The sequence below is a fragment of the Thermobia domestica genome, chromosome 3, assembly GCF_964235325.1.
Source record: "Thermobia domestica chromosome 3, izTheDome1.hap1.1, whole genome shotgun sequence".
Taxonomy (NCBI): Eukaryota; Metazoa; Arthropoda; class Insecta; order Zygentoma; family Lepismatidae; genus Thermobia; species Thermobia domestica.
In genome coordinates this window covers 130,675,336-130,697,370 of record NC_137456.1, presented here as the reverse complement: position 1 = coordinate 130,697,370, position 22,035 = coordinate 130,675,336, and the positions used below count along the sequence as shown (strand labels likewise).

At 38.0% G+C, this 22,035-nt stretch overlaps 2 protein-coding genes across 3 annotated transcripts in view; both read right to left on the bottom strand.

Annotated features, from left to right (window-relative positions):
* The window catches only part of LOC145680739 (mitochondrial ornithine transporter 1-like), a 102,436-nt gene that overhangs the window by 63,469 nt on the left and 16,932 nt on the right, over window positions 1–22,035 (bottom strand). The gene's annotated exons all lie outside the window — the stretch shown is intronic.
* Window positions 14,244–14,657, bottom strand: LOC145681952 (histone-lysine N-methyltransferase SETMAR-like). The gene has a single exon (XM_081753552.1). It carries the CDS (start codon window positions 14,655–14,657, stop codon window positions 14,244–14,246), a length of 414 nt encoding a protein of 137 aa, XP_081609678.1.

Sequence of the window (22,035 nt, the reverse complement as noted above, 5' to 3'; positions counted from 1 at the left end):
AAAGTTCGTTACGTGCGCCAAGATGTATACAAAAGAGAGAGAAAGAAAGAAGCACGTGAATTCAGATGGATGAAAAACTGGACTGATGTGAAAGAACTCATGAACTGGAAATTTCGGAAGAAAATTTTGTGATGTTACTCTTTTGAGAAGAGGTGATCAACTCGGTAGCTAAGAGAGCAGTTGAATAATGTGTTCAACTTGCTATCCATTATGCTAATCATGTGTTGAATGTTGTGATCATATAATTCAGTTTCTTTGTTGTTTGTTAATAAGATTGATGCGACGGGTAAGTAGGAAAAAGGGTACATTAGTGTTGAATAGTTGAGAATCGGTTGAGTGAGTTTACATAGTACTGAAGAACGTTTCAAATACATTTTTTGTGTTAAATTGTTGAATCGATCTACAGGTAGTTCGTTCAATTTTATTGCTTTAAAAAAATATTATATATATATATATATATTTATTTGAAGACGGGGCAAACTGTAATGGACCGGTTTGATCCATTACAGCTTTTTGTGTTATTTCTCTGTTTGAACCCTTATTCTTACCAAACTGATCTTCAAAGTAATGGATGACATGAAATTTATCTGCACCATTGAAATGTTGGCAAAATTGATAGTGAAATTAATGCCTGTTTTTATTCTCCTCTTTGACAGTTGAAGTTTGATCTTTTTATGTTAAAAAAAGAATAGTTTCGGTATATAGAGAAATAGGTGGTTGATGTGTTCCCTTTTAAAGTGGCAATTTTTATATATTGTTTCTGGGCGTAATATAGCTCAAATAATGTCCAGCTAAATCTAAACGTCCGGAATCCGTAAGGATTCCGTGAATGGAATATATTCCTTTCCTCGTATTCGTATATTTGATATGTAACCTATCAGGAACTTGCTGTTTAATTATAAATTATTTTAAACAAATGGCGATGGCAGTCACAGTTTTAATATTGATACTCAGGCTGATTCTGTTGTACAATGCGTTGGCTTTATATTAATGTAATTGCATGTCTAGTGTGTCTCATGCTGTTAAAGGAAATCATCTATGATATATCCTGCGACAAAGATGATTAATAGATATAAATATTTGATGAAGTGAATAAGTAAATAAATAAATATAGTTAGATAATTATATATTGAATACATAAATGGTGATTCTCCTTAGGCTTCTGATGGCTAATGACTAATGTAAAACATGAGTTGTACGTCACGCATTTTCCTAACTGTATCTTAAATGCCTCATCTACTATAGAATCATATGTCGCATCAGAAACTGCAAACGCCCTTAACCTAATTGAAGCTAAATAAAAGGTGACCCGTTGTGTCGTAAGTTGGTTGAAGTAATTTATTTTCATCTTTAGTAGATTTGCAACCATAAGTATTCCTGATATGTTATAATGCTTTGTGTTTTCTTATCCTGGTGTGGCTTTCCTGTGTGGTGCAACGTATCTGCTGTCTATAGTCCGATGCTTGCAGCTGATGAAAGTAATCACTTTGTGATCTGATATATCATCAGCCAACAAATATAAGCAGTCCAGAAAGAGAGGACTATTACAACTTATATCATTTAATTATTCTAAAAGTTGGAAATTGAGTAAAGTTTTGCTGCTGATAGGCACCCATGAGACTCACATATCCATTGCATCTATTTTTTGGATCAAAAGATCTAATACATTTCAGGAAAAAATTCTTGTAGGCATTATATTTGGAGAACTACATATAGTGTGGCCAAACCAAAACTACCACTTAACTCAGTATGATGTGCTTATTCCGTTATATATATATATATATACACGAAAACTGGATTTAGGGTGGTTTTAAAATTTTGTGGCCCCTGATCCAAAAAGTAATTATTGGCCAAGATCGCAATCTCTTGATCCATTTTTAAATCATTCCTAAAATTCTTGTTTACAAAGCAAAAGATAATGAAATCATCATATTAACATTCCTATCTCACATAGCCATAAACTTCAGTCATTGGATAATTCTGTCCATATGTACAGAAGGTCGATCCGCGTATATGTGTCCAATTTTGAAATATCACTAACCTTATGAAAATCCATGAGACCACCATAGGTTGGCCTCAATGTGATGGCCATGTGTTCTGGCAATAGCCCTGCACCGTAACTTCCACTGTAGAAGACTACAACGAAGTACAGGAAGTGGAATCTTCTCCCATTCCTCCCTGCAGGCTTTCCACAGGCCCCCGAGAATAGTGACACGACGAGAAGAAAGTGCCCTTTTCAGTAGACCAAACCCGCAGAAATCCATGGGACTGGCATCTGGTGATTTCACTGGTATATCATGAAATGGAATAGCACGAATACCGGTGTCTGTCTCCATCTGCTTCAGAAAGTTCTGGGTAGATCGAGATGTATGTGAGGAGGCCTTATCCATATGCACAGACATTTGCTTTATGGCATGCCCATACAAACGAGGCACATCTTCTGTATAAATTGGGGTCAGTATATGTTGCTGAAAGAATGCAGAGTTGATTTTACAGTTTTTAGGGACCTGACGAATTGTTAACATGCTCTGATAAGAGTAACCGGCGACAACCATAAATCCTTTCAAAAATGGTGCTTTGCAATGACGGATGAACGCAGGACGGCTTTTTGCATCTCGCGAAGTGTAAGTTATCGAGCGATTTTTGCCACAATCTGATAGATTCATCCATGCTTCATCTAGTGTGGCCACAAACTTTCACTTTTACCCAGATAGATGGCGTTCATAGAGGCGCCTGCTGTTGGTCTTTCTCTCACGGTGATGGGCCGCACTTAGGTAATGTCCATGACTTTTAAAGACCCTCCGGAGGTTTAATTTCCCACTCAGGGCGCGGTTAACAGTTGACTGTGGTATGTGGAGTCGAGCTGCCATCACACGTTGCGGAGGGGGATTTTCTTGTAAGGCCATTCGCCGCAACTTCTGAGCTACTTGTGGAGTCACTGTGGTACACACGCTCGCTTCCTCGACCCCTTAGTGGGTGAATGCTTACCTGGTATGTCTTCTTTTTTATACTGCTTGATTATGTTCTTGATAGTTGTCGAGCCCAATGCACAACCATTTCCTTTGCACTGCTTTTGAATTTTAGGAACCGAATATTTGGGATGGAAGAGTCCAATTACAAGTCCAATTGGCATGGAAAAGTCCAAAAAAAAAGCCCTTCCAAAAACGGTTCACCTTTGGAGCCATGATGCACACAGTACACAGTTTCGCTTGGCAGACGATAGAATTGACCTCCAGGTATAGCACACGCGTTTAACCACTTGGTTCGGTCGCTTCTGTGGTCAGGGGTACGGGTGTGAAATTGGACACATATACGCGGATCGACCTTCTGTATATATATCCAGGAAAAACAATTACGTAATTCTAAAATATTTTACGAATCCAAACAGGAGTAATTCTTAAACTTTATCTGTAGTAAAACGAAAAGTATATAAAATGGCGGTGTCGATGTAGATGTTCCAATTTCCTCAGATGAACAAAGTAGGCCTAGTTCTGATGCTTTCTATGATGATTTATGCTCTCTCTAGGTGAGCACAAGTCAGGAGACTATATCCAATTACGCTGCAGTTTTGATAGAAGTAATCCTCGGTTGCACTATAACGATAGTCAAATCAAACTTCCATTAAGTCAAACTCAACTTAATCGCGGATATATTATCTTCGTTCAGGGTTTTCTCTTACACCATCCAAAATCTGAGTTCAGTAGGCCTACATCTGGTCTGATTCAAGGGAACCAAGATTAAATTGTAAAATAGACTGTGCTTGTTTACTGTCTTTTGTTTTTGATCTGCGTTTGGCAAGAAAACAACTGAAGAGAATTCTGCGTGTTGATCTTTTCCTGGCAATTGGATTCCTTACGGGAAAAAGTTATAAAATGAAAAACCGTGGTTACCATGGTCAAATATTTGAACCCAAGCAATCCAACTGGGCTGTAGGGTTACCTACCATGATCCAGAACAACCTTCAAGCAGTTACGAAATATTAACAATTGCAACACTGTTGATTTGACCTCATCATTGTTGTCGTGGCGGTGATCACCCAGATGCTTCTTCAAATGCAGGAACATATGGTAGTTCCTGGGCCCTAAATCGCGACTGTACGGAGAATGATGAAGTTGTTCCTAGCCAAATGATGCGATGAGATTTTGAGTTCGAATTGCCGCGTGAGGACAGGCATTATTATGAAACAAAACGATCCTCTTACTCAGCATGCAACATCTCTTGCTTTGGATTGTACGATGCAGTTTTTTGTAAGGTCTTACAATACATCGTAGAACTTATTGTGTCACCACGAGGCAAAAAATTCACAAGCAACACCCCGTTCTTGTTCCAAAACACAATACATAACTATTATCCGAGCTAAAATTCTTTGCTTGAACTTCACTTTCTTGAGTGACGTTGAATGCTGCTATTCCATTGATTGTTGCTTCGATTCCGGTGAAGCGTAGGCCACACATGTTTCGTCGCCTGTGGTAATTTTACTTTAAAATAGTCACCTTTCTCATTATACCGCTCAAGGAAAGTCAACGCAGTGGTTGAACATTTGGTTTTATGCATCTGTCAACATTTTTTTTGTATCCAGCGTGAGAACACCTTTTGATAATTTAAGCATTGAGACAATTTCATAGAGAACACTTCTTAAACCTTAAGGAAGCTTATCAGATAACGACGAAATCGTAAAGCATCTGTTCTCTTTCATTTTTTCATCAATTTCCTGTACCAAGTCCTCAGTAATGACAGGTCCCCCACTTTGTTCCTCATCATGAACATTCGTGCGGTCATCTTTAAAAGTTCCAATCTTTTTGCGTATCATGCCATTGCTCATAATATCTTCTTTATACACTTCACTAATCTGGCGATAATTTTCAGCTGATTTCACACCTTTAACATTAAGAAAACGAATCGCAGTGCGTACTTCAGAGTTGGCGGGATTCTCAATCGGCGGAGGGATTTTAACTACTCACAACCAAACCTGAACATGATCGAATGTTTCCGTAATGGTGTCTGTAGCTTGCTAACAGATGTAGGTAAACAGTGCGCATGCGTGGGATGCCGACCGCAGCGCTGCAGTAGCCGAATTTCAAAACGATACTTACTTTTTAAAAAACACGCCTTGTATTTTGCATTGAAAAGAGCTATGTATCCTTCATAACCTGATGGTGTTCGAGGCGCCATTTTACACACTAGGCACGTTTGCACAGTTCGGAGAATCTCTTTCAATGATGCGATTTGTTTTTCTGCTACGTCACATTCGTTACCATACACTGGAAACAATCTCTGTATTCATATAAGATGCAAAGTCGATAATATTTTAGTATATATATTGATTTTAACGGGCCATTTGCTGGGGGCCCAGAGAGCATGGGGTTCTCCAAAATTAGTTTGACCCTTTTGGATCTGGATATCTAACAACAAAACATACTATACTAAATTATACCAAATCAGCGCTGCTGTTGATTCCCTATTTGAAAACAGTTTCTATAAACTAAATTCTCACCAGATCTGGGCTTTTTTCTGTTTTCCTTTTCTTCTTGCCATCAACTCAGACGCATGAGAGTGTTTTATATTCGGTTGTTGGATTCAAACGTAGATTTTGTTTATTGGGAAACCGTTCTTAGTAATACAACCAATGGATGGATCAAGGTTACACATCGGACCTACTACGTACATGTTCAGAAAACAGACTTTGGTGTTTAGTCAGTCAGACGGCTGTGTATTGTTGAAGAGATCCGTGTGAAATTGCAATAATGAAGAATGTACAATTGCGAGTGACTTTCCTTTACGAGTTCAAAATGGAACATTCTGCACATCTAACCAGAAAAAAACATCCATAGTACATTTGAGAAAGAAGTGGCGAATAAACGCGCCATTCACCATCGCTTTGTGAAATATCGTAATTGTGGCATATTGAAAAATGAGCCACTTGACCACCGATAAACAGCATATTCTGAAGAGCTCCTCAAGAACACCGTTGAAACAGGCCTTCGGAAAAATATTCGTGCAATTGCAAGCAAGTTAGGCATACATCAAAGCCCTGTTGTTTTGGTGTTTTCACCCAATCAGTAAGGTGAGAAGTTGGACCCTTGGGTGTTACAGAGTTGACACCGGTCAACAAAGATCATCCCATCTGTAGGTGCACAATTTTCTGAATGAACGGAATATTCGAGGTTTTCTGTGTCGGTTACACACTTCTAATGAAAGAAATGGTTCTGGTACAACAGCCGTAATCAGTCAGAGGTTGAACTTTAAACCTTGAACATTGCTCAGCGTGCAGAAAGGTTTGCAAAACTATTCCTTCGTGTTATTGTTATGGTGAAAGTGATCCATAAGTTCTTTCTTCATCGACGCGAAATATTGCTGCAGAACTACACGTTGCAGAATGTCATGAAATGCATCACAGACTTGTCCGCAAGGATCAAGCAACGCTCAACGGACATAATGTTCATACGTAGCACGACAAAGTAAGCCCATATATCACTCAAATGATGATGCAGACTCTCCATAACTTGCAGTATAAAATCCCTGCTCATCCACCATATTCTCCTAATGTCTCTCCCATCAACTTTCACTTCTTCTGACATTTCGATCACTTCTTGCGAGGAAAGAACATCCTTGATAACCAGGTAGTGCAGCGGTTGAAGACTTCTCAGCACCGTAGATTCTAGTTTTTTTTTTTTAATATAGTTATTTACCTTAGTTCATTTCATGCCTCACGCAGTAGATGGCTCTCAAAATATAATTTACAATTTGAATACTACATCTTATTTCAGATTTAAGTACCAGTCGTAAAATTTACTTATATCAGAAATTCGATACGTAAGTATGAATTTACGTAACTGGTCACTGTCTGTATATTGGAAGTTTTAAAATAATAATAATAATAATAATAATAATAATAATAATAATAATAATAATAATACTTATTATTATTATTATTATTATTATTATTATTATTATTATTATTATTATTATTATTATTATTATTATTATTATTATTATTATTATTGTATGAGCGCTAGCAAAAATTTGTGGTTCTACTATGTCATTTCTGTTTTCAGTTTTCTATTGTTTTCATAATTAACTTCAATGATATTTTAAATTACAGAACGGACTAAATTTCTATTCAGGTTCAGAGAAGTCTTTGATTCCCGACTCAAATAAAGCTTTTCTTACAAAGGAATTATTGTCTGTGAATCTCTTCTGCCTACTACCGGTATATCCAGGGTTGCCAACCGTCCCGATTCTGACGGGACTGTACCGATTTCTGACTTATTTGTCCAGCGTCCCGATTGGACACGCGTCGGGACGCATATTGTCCCGATTTATCGATTTTCAAAGTTAATTAATATTTTACTGGGCCTTTTTACAAGCACAAAGGAATAAGTTATTCTTTCACACACACAGTTTTATGTATAGAATCAATTTAAATAATTTTTGTTTCAATTTGACTCAGAAAAAATAGTTAGCAGCTCGTCTTTAATTTATAGTTATTCCCTAATTGTTTAGAATTGATGATGCAGGCGATTATGATAGTATACTCCATGCAAGCAAATAAAAAATAACCCTAGTAGCAAGAAAGCTTTCGGCCAGTTGGCGTGGGCTTGGCTTTTGGCTTTCTAGGCTTGCACTTGAAACGCATGCTTTCATACAATCTGCCTTTTGTTGTACTTGCAAGCGATGCTTTAGACCCTTCGTAGAGCGTCATAGCATCACTGGCCGTTCATTGGCTATAGACTTGACGACTTGTGAAACGCTTGCGTCAAGCTTGAATGGAACACTGAAGGCAAGGTTTCCTCCATGAAACTTCGTTACTGAAATCCAGCTTACGGCATGCTTGCACATTTTCCAATCAAGTTGGATGCAAGCTTGGCTGACTTGCAATTCAAGCTTACAACAAGCAGTTTGCAAGTTTCTCTGCTACTAGTGAAGGTGCCGCATTTATCAGGTTCGTGTTATTCAGCTGATTATTTGCATTATTTTCAACGACTCGCCGTACGTCTAATCGTCTCCTGGGGGAGGGGAACTCAAACACCGACTGTCCCGCCCCGATTTTTCCTTAAGAAAAGTTGGCAACCCTGGGTATACCATAGCATTGTCCATACTAACAGACTATGCCAAGCATGGGCGCCCAAAGAAAATTTTCTGGGGGCATCTTCCTCATTGCTATATTACGTTTGATGTTTTTTAATTTGTATTAAAAACATCTTTAAAAAAATATAATACAATTTCATAAGCCAGGCCTCCCGCTCCCCCTTCAGGCCCCCAAGGTGCCAAGTGCTCTGCAAAAAATCCTGCGGCTCTTAAAAGATGTAAGATCTTAAAGCAAATATACGGTTTTATTTCTCCTACATTTATTTCAATGTCAATAGTTCTTCAAAACTTAGGGTAGTAAAGTTTACCCTGTGCTGCACTTACAACCACTCCATTGCACCTTCCCTAATCATGTCCCTGGTGCCAGCGACAATATCAAACTAGGGAGGGCAAGCGGAGAAACAGAGAAAATTTTGTGGGCAGCTAGGGTAAATGTGCCAGTCCTCGACCACCTAACTCATTTTCTTATGGTCCTTAATCATTTTTCACTCAATGGAACAACTTAGGAGGATGCAAGTAGCTCACATGTGTTTCTAAAACTATATTTTATCTATACTTTATCTAAAACTGAGATAACTTATACCATTTATGTAATATTAGTCGGAGAAACACCAGTAACTGATTTCTTTTAGTGTTCGACCATTTCTCGTTAATGTTAGACCGCCTACTTTTTAGTCATCGACCACTACTCGGTTAATGTGCTTTTAATTACAGTATGAAGGCTAAAGCATAACTTTACCAAACTAATAGCATCTGTAGATGTTACATCATTAGTTTTTCAGGTATCACTTCGCAGTTTCGCACAATAGTCGCTGAGATTAAGGAATTTTGTGATAGTTTTGTCAAGAAAGAAACCACCAAATTCATTTAAGGTTCAGTGGAATGCAGCACCAAACATGCTTCGTCTTCTCTCGGTTGAAGGGGTATAAACCCTATCTTCTAAATTCGTTTTTAATTACTAATTGTGTTGGTACCTTGTATATCACTCTTTTAATAAGTGGTGCAGAAATAACACTAACATTTTACTCAGTTTCCATGTAGAACTCTCGAAAACGATTTGAACACTGATACGTCGCAGGGTTGAAGAATATGTGTGCTGTTTGGTGGAAGGCAGTAGAGTACTATAGCATGGCTGGAACAAAATTCGCTGACTTCCATTGCCAAGTGAGTCTTGTGGCCGTCGATTAGCAGAAGGACTGGTTTCATAATAGAGGGATCATTCACCCATTTTAGGAAGCCGTTTGCTATTCATTCGTAGAACGTTTCACTTCGCATTCAGCCACTATCTGACCTGCCTATAAAAATCTCTGAAGAAACTTCACTGATGACGTCCTTTGGAAGATCTCTTACGTACAGGTATATGACCATCGGGGATACAATTTCTCCTGCTGCGGAAAAAGTGCAAAGCAGTGTTAATGTTTCTTTCTCGTTGCCCTTCACCTCGTACATATTTTTCCACGCTTTGGACCCCAACGCCTTTCCTGCTTTGTAACACAGTTGAAAGCTGGATTCATCAGCATTACATATTCGCTCAGAATCATTTAGAATATCAGATTGCCCCGTTTGTTTCAAGTATATCTCAAGGTCATAAAACCACAAGCGAAGTTTCCCTCGGTTACAGCGTATCGCGTCTTGTTCAAAGTTTAGGGACACGATTTGTGGGTGTCTCCTCAAGTAAGTGTAGTACCAGGTTTCACCAGCTCGATTGTCTTTGAACGGCGTTTTGCGTTTTTCTGAATCGACAATTTTTTAACACTGTTCAGAAGATCGTATGCCCTTTTGCTCGCATTAAGGAGCCAGTTTGCTAATCCCTCTTCTTCTTTCTGTGTTACGTATGGTTCTGGATCTAGTTGTCGCTTTTTGGGACTGTGACCATGAAATTTATCCATCAGCGTTACCCGAGGAATTCCATAGATTACTGATGCCTTTCGTATGGAGCATTTTTTTTTTCGACAAGCCTCCAGAGCTTTTTGTAGATCCTCGTTTGAATAAGCTGGCAGTTTAAGCTTAGGCCTACTCACTCATTATCTCTGAAAGAAACAAAAATTCTTAAGAACATGCAAGGAAAACAGATGTATTCCAGACGTAAGCTGATAGTAGCTATTCCGCTAACAATATTTGAATGCGTTCCACGACGAAGCGAGAATAGTGTAGTTCAGTATTAAACGAATTAGACCAAATATAATAAATTTATTATTCAAATTAAATGTCATACCCTAACAGTGCCGTTAATTTTCCATGAAAATGTTGGGAAACTACATGAATATTCAGTTACTTGAATTTGAATTTATTTTATAGCCTTTAGGCATCTACGGTTCCGACCGGGATAGGGTGGGGGAGAGGATGTTGGAAGTTAGACGGCCAGAGCCTATTTTGAAGATACCATTCCAGCATTTGCCTGGTGTGACTGAGGGAAAACCCGAAAGAACTCAGTCAAGATGGTCGACCGCTGGGATCGAACCGAGGACCTTCCGAATTCTAAGCCAACGCTTTACTATTGTTTTCAAAGTTCGTCTCAGCCGAAACATTAAACCCGAATAATGCTCCTCGAGCCAATTGGAGGTAATCCAATCCTGACAGGGACACGAACACAGAAATATCAGGACAATTAAAAATATCCTTGCTCTTGAGAGGGATTCGATAAGTGACCTCTAACATTAAAGCCTACAAATTGTTCTTGAATTCAAATGTTAAATGTATTTACAGAAAACAGATAAGAAGCTTCATTGGATTGCTTACCTAAAGTAAAATTTCACCATACGCCACTGCAACCATATATCTTGGATAATTCGTATCCAAGATATTCGCAGTGCTGCCTAATTTCTTCACATCACCTTGTATTAGGTTACTGTGTAGGTCTCTACTTGTCACTTGTGGTATCCAGTAAAAAATATGTCTTTGTCTATCTTGTATAATTTGTTTCCTAAGAGAATTATATATATATCTACCAATCCATTCACTCTCTCTCTCTCTCTCTTTCTCGAAATTTAGAATAGATAGATAGATAGAGAGAGAGAGAGAGAGAGAGACAGAGAGAGAAAGAGAAAACCGGATGTTAAAAAATTAGAATAGCACAACTGCTCTGGTCTGATGTATTTTGGAAGACTCGTGCTCTCTTACTCGCTGATAATCGTGTTTAGTGTTGCGAACGTAGCGTACAGAACCTTTAAGAAACTTATTTGTTCAATTTGCAGAATATGCTGTGCACGCTGCACGCACACACACGCATTTTGAGCAACAGCTAAGCCTTGTTGGTGCTATCTGCTCGTTAATAAGCGACCTCAAGACTAAAAGGTATGCTTTATTTTGGTTGATGAGGATGGAATTCAAAAACTTGAGGATACCATTGTCTTGTGAATGTATGAAAGAGTTCGTTACTCTGTTCCCTGCGGCATTGCGCTATTCAATGTTTTCTCTGATTTCGAGTTGATTTTAGTTTAGCGTCCCGTTCAGCAGCGAGGCTATATGAGACGTGGACCTACTGATTAACGTGGAATCCGAACCACATGAGCTCCCGCCGGGAATCGAACCCGGGTCTCTCACGCCAAAGGCTCGTACGCTAACCGCTTAGCCACGAAGGAGCTCTCTCTGATTTCGAAATCGGCATCATTAGAACTAGAACTTTTCTGTTCATTTTCTTATTTGACAGCAACCAATCGTAGCTTAGGTTAAAAGTACACTAATTTCAAGACTCATGGAAGTGGAACCTTCTTGTTCATTTTCCACTCTGACAGTGACATTCATAGCTGACGTGGTGGGAGCAGTAATTTCAGCATTCATGAAACTAGAGCTTTCCTGTTCATTTTCCACTCTGACAGTAGTATTCGTGGCAGATGAGGTGGGATCGCTAATTTCAATAGGCCTACTGTATTCAGTCTGTTGGCAGTCAGTAGTTGATACTCTTGTAAGTTTGGAGGCACTAAATAGGTATGTGACCTTTCTGCAGGCATCAGCATCTGCTTCTAATAGCTTTGTTTTCTTTCTACAATGCCACATCGAGTTTCACGATTTAAAGCTTCTTGGTCCATTCAGTCCATTCAATTTTCTTTTATTTGTTGCTTCTTGGGGGCGATTCGTTGGGAGGCGCACCGGGCGCCGCCCGGTAGCCCGGTGGCTATATCCACCTCTGGGCGAGAGACAGCATTCTTGTCGAACTTCCCTTACAATTGCAATCTCCTCTGTCAGTTCCTCCCCTGTCCTAGCACTTTCTTGTTTATTCATATATAAGTTTCTTATGAATCTTCGATGCTTCCATTCCAACCTAATCTTCTTTAGAAATCCCAACAACAATTCCCAATTCACGCGGTCAAGAGCCTTTTCTAGTTCAATAAATACAGTGTACATCTCTTTCCCTTTTTCTATAAACGTTTCAGCGATCGCTCTTATCTCTTCTGAACCCGAATTGTTCTTCCTCAACTTTTTCATTTGTTCTTCCATACAACATTCTGTTCAGAATTCGAACAAGTATTTTAGCTGCCTGAGATATGAGACTAATAGTTCTATAATCTTCACATCTCTTAGGATTCGATTTCTTAGCCATCGGTATCATAATCATTTCAGGAAGTCTTTTGGCCACGCTCCTGGGATTGCACAGTCGAAACAATTCTTTCGTGCCCTTGTCTCCCATATTCTTAGTAAATTCAATTGGTATATTACCTGTCCTGGTTGCCTTTCCATTCCTAATCTCAAATATAACTTTTTCAAACTCATCCCGAAGAATACTGAATCTTTATCATCCTCGCCTACTTCATTTTTTACTTAAACATCCAGAGGAAAATATTACATGGAAATTCGGTGTGACCGTAAATACTTAATACTTAATACCGGTAAAGTTATGAATACTTTAAAATATCAAACAATACTTTCAACAAAGTGGATATTTATCTAGGACCAACATTGTGACCAAAACTTCATCCACGAAGAAATTAATCTCAAAGGAAGAAGGAATTAGGATTATTATTCAGTTCAAATTCTTTGTTTTCACGAATTCTGTCGAATAATTTAAAGTTTAAAATATATCAAACTACCCATAATTATGTTTGATGTACTGTATGCTTACGAAACATGGCCGCTTACTTTGAGGAAACAACACAAACTGAAAGTATTCGAAAATAAAATATTAAGGTGAAAATTCTAACTTAAAAGTGACAGAAATACTAAAACTTTATAACAAGGAACGGTACAGTTCAGGCCAGAAACTTCATCACGAGAAACGGTTTCCTTAATATTGAATGGCCATTAAGTCAAGAAAGTACAGGTGGGCAGGTCATGTAATCAGGATGGAATAAAAAAATAAATATTTTCAAAATTATAACTAGGAATCCAATCGGCAAAATACAAACATAAAGACCTAGGTGCAGATAGGAGGACAAAATAAAGATGAGTCTCGCAGAAATAGAAATACAAAGTTAGCGGATTCAGTTGGCTACGGAGAGATGACAATAGAGAGCTTTTGTGAATGCGGCGTTTAACCTCCGGTAGGCCATAGAAATAGTTATTCTGTTGGAACATATCTGGTGTAGTAAAAAGTAATCCATTATTTTGGCATGACATTGAAGGCTCGACTTACCATAGTTAGAATGATCCGATTCAGGTCACATACGCGCCGTTTTGTTCGATAACGTGTTGCCATTTGGAAGGTAATATCATGATGTCTCTCTCATAGAAACCTTTGTCCCTAATGGCAAAAAATTGAGACAGTCGATTTTCACTGGCCTCTCTTGAAGCGACTTTTTCACCAGCAAACGTGTTCGCCATGGAGAGGAACAGATGGTAATCACTCGGTACCAGGTTCGGACTATAAGGTGGATGAATAAGAACCTCCCAACCAAGCTCCCGGAGCTTCTGGAGAGTCACTATCGATGTGAGTGGCCTGGCGTTTTCCTGGTGGAACACAATGCCTCTCCTCTGGTCGATTACTGCCTTCAGACGGTCCAATTGTTGACAACACAGTTCCGAGTTAAGGGTTTGGCCGTAGGGGAGCAGCTGATAGTAGATAATTCCCTGCTAATCCCACTAAACACACAGCAAAACCTTCCTGGTCGTCAATCCTGGTTTGGGCACCGTTTGCGCCGGCTCACCGCGCTTCGACCACGAACGTTTTCGCGTGACGTTGTCGTAAGTGATCCACTTTTCATCGCCAGTCACCAACCACTTCAGAAATGGGTCGATTTTGTTGCGATTTCGGTCCATGAGGTTTTTTGCGTTAACTCGTGTGGCACCCATATATCAAGCTTCTTTTTGTATCCAGACTTATGCAAATTGTTCCACACGGTTTTTTGTGCAATGTTTAGCTCTTGGGCAATCGACACAGTACTTACGTGACGGTCGGACGCGACAATGTCCATGATTTTATCGACATTTTCGACACTTGGCCTTCCAGTGCGTGGTGCATCTTTGACGTCAAAATTACTGGAACGGAATCGACGAAACCAAAATTGCGCGTGATTGGTTTTTACAGTATCAGGACCATAAACACTATTCACATTTGCAGCCGCCTGGCTTGCGATTTCGCCTTTATCGAAGAAAAATTGTAAAGTATAGCGTATTTTCTCTTTGCTAATGTCCATTTTGACTCGCGCTCACACAATACTGAGTCAACTCATCACAACTATCTGAACAGTGCTTGTAGTACGCAATCTCATCGTTTGAACGCCATCTCGTTGAACCTGATCGGACTTATACAACGCGAGATACAGATCACTGAAGCCATCTATTGGCAAAATAATGGATTACTTTTTACTACACCAGATATTAGTTACTTATAGGCCTATACTATATGAAACAGTACATTGTCAAGTAGCAGATTATATCTGTTGTTTGTTTTCGCTTAATGATGAAACACTCTTAACGTGATACACATACTCCTGACAGTGATGCAAATACTGCTAACAGTGACGCATATATTTCTAACAGTAACACACATATTCTAACAGTGACGCATATACTCTTAACAGTGATACACATACTCTAACAGTGACGCACAAGCTCCTAACAGTGATACACATACTCTAACAGTAACACAGATATTCCTAACAGTAATACATATACTACTAAGAGTGACACACATATTCTTAAGTGATACACAGTCTAACAGTGATACACATACTCTAACAGTGACGTACATACTCCTAATAGTGATACACATAATCTAACAGTGACGCACATACTCCTAACAGTGATGCACATGCTCCTAATAATCATCCACACCTTTAACGTGAAGGCACATACTTCTAAGAGTGATACACATACCCTAATAATAACACAAATATTCTTAACTGTGATACACATATTGCTAACAGTGACACAAATAATCCTAACATTCATATACTTCTAACAGTGATGCACGCTTCATAGAGCCTCATGGGTGAAAGGAACGCTAATCATCAATCCAAGCATATATAAAACTTGCTTTCGGAAAGAGAATTCACATACAAAGATATACTACCTGCATCAAGTTCAACAATTTTGCGCTTAACTGTTTTAGATATCTATACCAAAAATTATCAAAAATGTTTGATTTTTATTTTTTTTCCTGTTCTTGTTAATATTATACCTAATACGAAATATCGCAAGTCATTGTTGATAAAACTAAATTTTCGATTCTTGTGTTCACTGTTGTCGTTACTAAGAACTGGAAAATTCAGTGCGGCGAAAGAAGTATACAAGTCACACGTGAAATAGTAAAGGTCCGATTTTTAAAATGGTTGATGACTTTAAGAATTCTTTTCTTGCTCTCTTTTCAAAAGAAATAAGATTTCCGTTTATTGATAATCCGAGAAACACCATTAGTTGTGACCGTCGTTGTACAGAGTACCAAAGCATCGACTCCAGTGGAAATAGAATTTACACCTACAAATACGATGAGGAAGTGGTTACACGAGTTTTTATTTATACATTACGAGCTTACTCTGTCACCTGGTTCTCAGTTAACGAGATGTGTTTAAAATGTATTCTTCCATATGTCAGCATTCGCACTGATGTGCGCAGCTTTGTGAAGGATGAAGAGCCTTCTATCGCTTATCTTCCAGCAGATGCTTCCTGGGAATGCAGCGAAGATAATGATAGCGACCGGGCCACGTTACTATGTGCCGATGAAGAACTAAATTTCGTTAATAACTTGCCTGAGAACATAATACATGAAACAAATTCGCTTACCACAATAGCATCTGATGATTACAAAAGTGATGTCTCAGAGATTGATTCGTTAAGTGACGTTCCAAAATCAGAGTTCGATGGCATCATATTCGAATCTTCTGAAACGGGAACGAATAAGCAGAAGAAAAGACCGTGGTGGCAGAGACTACTCTGTTGCTTCACAGGAAGACTAGGAAATGTAACATCTGATGATTACAAAAGCGATGTCTCAGAGACTGATTCGTTAAGTGATATCCCAGAATCAGAGTTCGATGGCATCATATTCGAATCTTCTGAAACCGGAACGAATAAGCAGAAGAAAAGACTGTGGTGGCGGAGACTACTCTGTTGCTCGACGGCAGACTAGGAAATCTATAAACTTTAAGAGGCTCTTCAAAGAACTGTTGAAGCCCTTACAACAGGGTTGAGTATTCAGCTGTTAATATCTTTGTGCTGTCACTGTTAATGTTTCTAATATACCCTGTTCGTCCTTGGATACTTCGAAACGCACTACACTGTTTTGGCAAAGAAGAGAAAATAAAATTGTCCTTGTAGCTGCCGTGCCTTGGCACAAATTTTCTTTAAGGAAAAAGAAAAAAAAATAATATTGGAAACACTTTACTTTTGACATGTTAAACGTGACTTGTCATCACATATTTTAAAAAATGCCCTTTGGACAACAATTTGGAATATTCTGAAGACTATTTAAAAGCAAAAGGAAACGAAAGTATTATAGGATGAACGACAGAAGTGTCTAACTGCAAAGGAGTTGGAGTTACCAGTTTTCTCACATTGAAATTTTGAAAAAAAAAAAAAAAAACAGTAAAATATGTTTACAATGAAATAGTTCGAACTTTCTTCGTGAATGGTGAATGGTCTACCACATGTGGAGATATTCCATATTGTATATGTTTCTACTGTATTCTGTTTTTATTGTACACAACTTGTAAAGAAACTCTGTTTCTGTTGATTCAATGTGTTAATTTAATGTATTGACGGTATGTTTTGTGATACATCATTAACTGTAAACACATGTGACTGCCCATATACGTAGTAGTGAAGAAAGGGAACTGTATTTTTGAAAAAGAATATATTTCGAAGTACTACTAGGATCTACAGAAGAGAACAAAAAAAAAAAAAAAAGATAAAAAGAAACTGGTATTGCTATGGAGTGTTCATAAATGAAAAGAAAGTTTCCTGCATTATATCTGTGAATACTATTTTGAGAAGTAATGAAGCGAATTACTCTTTCAGAGATATTTAGAATATTATTCAGTTCAAAAATGAAGAAAGAAAGAAAGAAAGAAAGGAAGGAAGAAAATCAATTGTTACAGCTAATCTCATACTATAATAAATGAAGCATCTGCGACAAATTTGTCATAACTTTTTGGTGTAAAAAAATATATTAAAGAAAACCGTTGCTAAAATCCGACTTATTATTTATAATGCTTTTGAAAGGGTAGACAAGGGGCATGTACCTTACATGGTCATAGTATAACAACAGTTACCAACATCTGTTTATAGCATGAACAATGTAGAAGCATTAGAACTTGTTTAAAAGATGGGGGCCGCGGTGGCTCAGTGGTAGAGCGTTCACCTTTGGTGCTTGGGGTCTCGGGTTCGATCCCAGCCCTCGCCAAGTGAACCTTGTGGTGGACAAACACCGTGTGTGAGGGTTTTCTCGGGGTTCTCTCGTTTCTCCCACCTTCTTCATTCCACCATTTCATTCATTACTCATCATCACCATCTCCTTTAGCCTAATCGGCATAACCGTGGGACGTAAAACTCAAAGATTTCATTTCATTTACTTGTTTAAAAATTTTAATGGAAATGATAGACAAAAGGTTTGATAAACCAACAGTCCTTATATCAATAAGTTTCATAACTCTTTGCACAATTATAAATTTACTTTAATACGAAATTTCATAACCTAAGAGATGTTGTCGAAACCAAGTATGAAAAAAAAAATAGCACACATTTCATGCCTCTCAACTGACTTTCAAAATAGTTCTCAAAATAGATGCATCTCAAAATAGAATTTAGAAGTTTAATACTACTACTTACTTCCAGTGGCGAAGCATAATCCCACAAGTAAGGTAGGCCCGACAAATTAATAGTACAAGTAACATTTAATGTATCAAAATGTTTAAAATTAGTCAGAATTCTAATTCCTTATTGAGTTTTAAAAAACTACCAAATCTTATTTATTTTAAAGAGCTTTCTTAGCTGTATTTCTAACACTGTTTAGAATTGAATTTATGTGCATGTATATATAGCTTTTTTGTTGTTGTTTAATTTAACAAGAAAGAATGAAATATAAGTGGACGGAAAGTAATCTATTATTATTATTATTATTATTATTATTATTATTATTATTATTATTATTATTATTATTATTATTATTATTATTATTATTATTATTATTCAACAAATATTTACATGGGGAAAACACGCAATATGTGTGATTGGAATATTCCCATTTAGCTCCACTACATATATTTTAAAGTGCAGTTCATACTTTCTTCTGTCTGGGGGTTCAAATCCTGCTCCCGCCAAGTGAACTTTGTGGTGGACAAACACCGTGTGTGGAGATATCCTCGGGGTTCTCCCGTTTCCTCCCACTTTCTTCATTCCACCATTTTCATTCATTTCTCATAATCACCTTCTCCTTTAGCCTATCCGGCATAATCGTGGGACGTAAAACTCAAAAAATTCATTTAAATTTTTCTTCTATCTGGGATTTTCAGGGGGTTGAGGGGAATTTCCTTCTCACTTACTGTTTTCATTTCCTGCATATTTGAAAATCGAAGGAGAGAAAAAGAAAGTATATTCTTTAATTAGTTGTCAAATTTCTTGGATAAGCGTTTGCTACTTGCAACTCTCACTTTAAAGTAAGCTCAATACTGCGTTTAATTAATGCATCACTTGTAAGACTTCACTAGAAATGTTAATGCTCAGAAGGAACTTTATTTGAATCAACGTAAGATATTTAATATTGTATTCTATGAAGTGGCATATTTATGGGGCTGGCTTTCGGGCGTAAGCACTCACCGAAATTTTATCGCAACTTTTTATTGTTTTATATACATAGGCCCAGTGGTGTATTTAGGGGGGCTTCCGGGCTTAAGCCCCCGAAATCTATTTACTATAGTAAAGTATATGAAATATATTGCATAATTTTCACATTTTCAGGCAAAGCCACCCCCGAAACTAACAAAGCCACCCCCGAAACAAAATCGTAAATACACCACTGGATAGGCCTATTATAGAATTTTCACATTTCCAGAAATAAAGTTAGCAAGGCCCCCCGAAACAAAATCCTAACTACCCCACTGATTCTATGAAATGGAAAACAACTAAAATTACACACAAATAATATTATTTTATCCTGATCGTAGCGTTTGGTAAATTTATACATATGTTTAATGTATCAAACTTATTTTATACAAGCTATTATTAATCAGGCACCATGTAGGAAAAATACAGCAACGTTGAATAACTCCTAAGAGTATATGCCTAAATTAAACAAGTTATCACTAAGAGAAATACATAATTCTACACAGAAACTTCTTACTTTGCATAACATATTAGCATTGAAGGCCTTCATTGCTAAAACTTAACTCCCAGAGGCGAGCCTTCTCACCTTCCCAACAATGCGTGCAACCCCCAGTGATAATAGCTTCGCTTCCTGAGCAGCAAAGCCCGTAAACCTGTCCGTAGAGCTGGTGAGGCTCAGACGGAAGGGACTCAAAGTGTTTCCAACTATTTTGTTACCCAAAAAAAACACGAAATGTTGAAGTATTTACTTTATTTTATAAGAAACCTAAGATAAAGAAAATATATGGTAGAAAACAGGGTAGACCCGGCCTCAGAGCCTCATAATACGCTTCGCTACTGTTTACTTCATATATAAATTTTATTAATATCAGAAACTTGTTACTAACAAGGAACCCTAGGTATCTATCAGAGCCCGATTTTCACTAAACTTTGTATATATAGAGAGTACCTCGGGAAACTCGCACAGCCAAAATTGTAGCTGCAGAGTCCAACATGTTGGGACACTAGGGCCCGAGAAAGATCAAAATTGGAACGTCAGTACATTAAGGACATGGTGAGAAAATGCACGTTTTTCTTGAAAACTAATCATTGTAGCGACACGAAATGAGCATACATGGATATGAGATGATCAATATGATCTGTTAAAAGTTATAAAAAGAATATTCGCCATCTTGAAAGAGGCCATGTTGAAACTGGTGTGATTGGTGTAAATGATAAGAGGGCCATCCAATGCATTAATTTTAACGTAAATAGTCACAAAAACCTGTTGGTGAAGTCTGTTGTGGGATTACAATTATTCCTGTGCTTCTGGTTTAGGTACAAGATAAGCAAAGTGTATCTCATGACACTCGAGCAGATGCATGGTATGGAGCGCTATAGGCGGACTGATATGACGTTCTGATTTCTGTTCGAATTAAGTCAAGTCTAATAAAAAGTTACAAGTTAATGTCAACCATGACATTATTATGAAGATTGAACCCGTCATATCACCACATCCACACCAATTACATGGTGACTGTGACATAAACGATGTAGTGCTAAAATATATTTCTATCGGTTTTCTAGTTCCACTGATCCCACTCATAGCGCTCCATAATCAGCATCTGCTTGAGTGATATAAGATACACTTTGCTCATCTTGTACCTAAAGCACAGGAATAAAGTAATACCACAACAGACTTCACCAACAGACCAAAAGCACAAGAATATTGTAATCCAATAACAGACTTCACCAACAGGTTTTTGTGACTATTTACGTTAAAATTAATGCATCGGATGACCCTCTTCTCATTTACACCAATCACACCAGTTTCAACATGGCCTCTTTCAAGATGGCGGATATTCTTTTTATAACTTTTAACATATCATATCGACGATCTCGTATCCATGTATGCTCATTTCGTGTTGCTACAGTAGTTAGTTTTAAAGAAAAACTGCATTTTCTCACCATGTCCTTAATGTACTGAGGTTCCACTTTTGATCTTTCTCGGCCCTAGCGTCCCAACTTCTTGGACTCTGCAGCTACAATTTTGGCTGTGCGAGTTTCCCGAGGTACTCTCTCTATATACAAAGTTTCGTGGAAATCGGGCTCTGATAGATACCTAGGGTTCCTTGTAAGTGAGAATTTACGTTTGTCGAATTGATCCAACGCGGTGACTGTCTGTACATATCGGTAAGTGTGAGTGTGTACTGCACAGATTTATTGCCCATTGACAGATGTATAAGCGACAGGTTATTCAAAAAGTCCGAAGCTTGCAATCACACAGACTCGTAGGCCAGTAATTAATGTCGAAGACTCAGTCGATAGTGACAAAGAGGGTAGGCTGAAGAACAGGTGTCAGAGTATCAGACTTGTAGCTCACAACACGTATTTTCACTCCAGTTTCGCAGAAGTGGAGCTTTCTGATTCCGTGATATGTTGCAACCTCTTACCACGTCTCTCCGTAGCGGGATGCACTATGAGAATGATCACAGTGGCTTCCTAGGACAATGTTGCATATACACGGAGTCATTTTGGGTAATCAAGAACTCCTTAATGGTAAAGATCTATTTGTCGGTGATTACCTGTGAACTAAGATGTACTCTTATGACTCTCTTCTGGCGTATCATGGCGCGGACGGGCGACGTATTTTATAGACTGGAACTATCAAAAATCCAGTTCCTCTGTATTTGGACTTAATTGTCCTCATGTACGATGTGTATCTTCAAGGTCTGTTCGTTGACTTTAGTACATTTTAAACGTGTCACTCCAGAA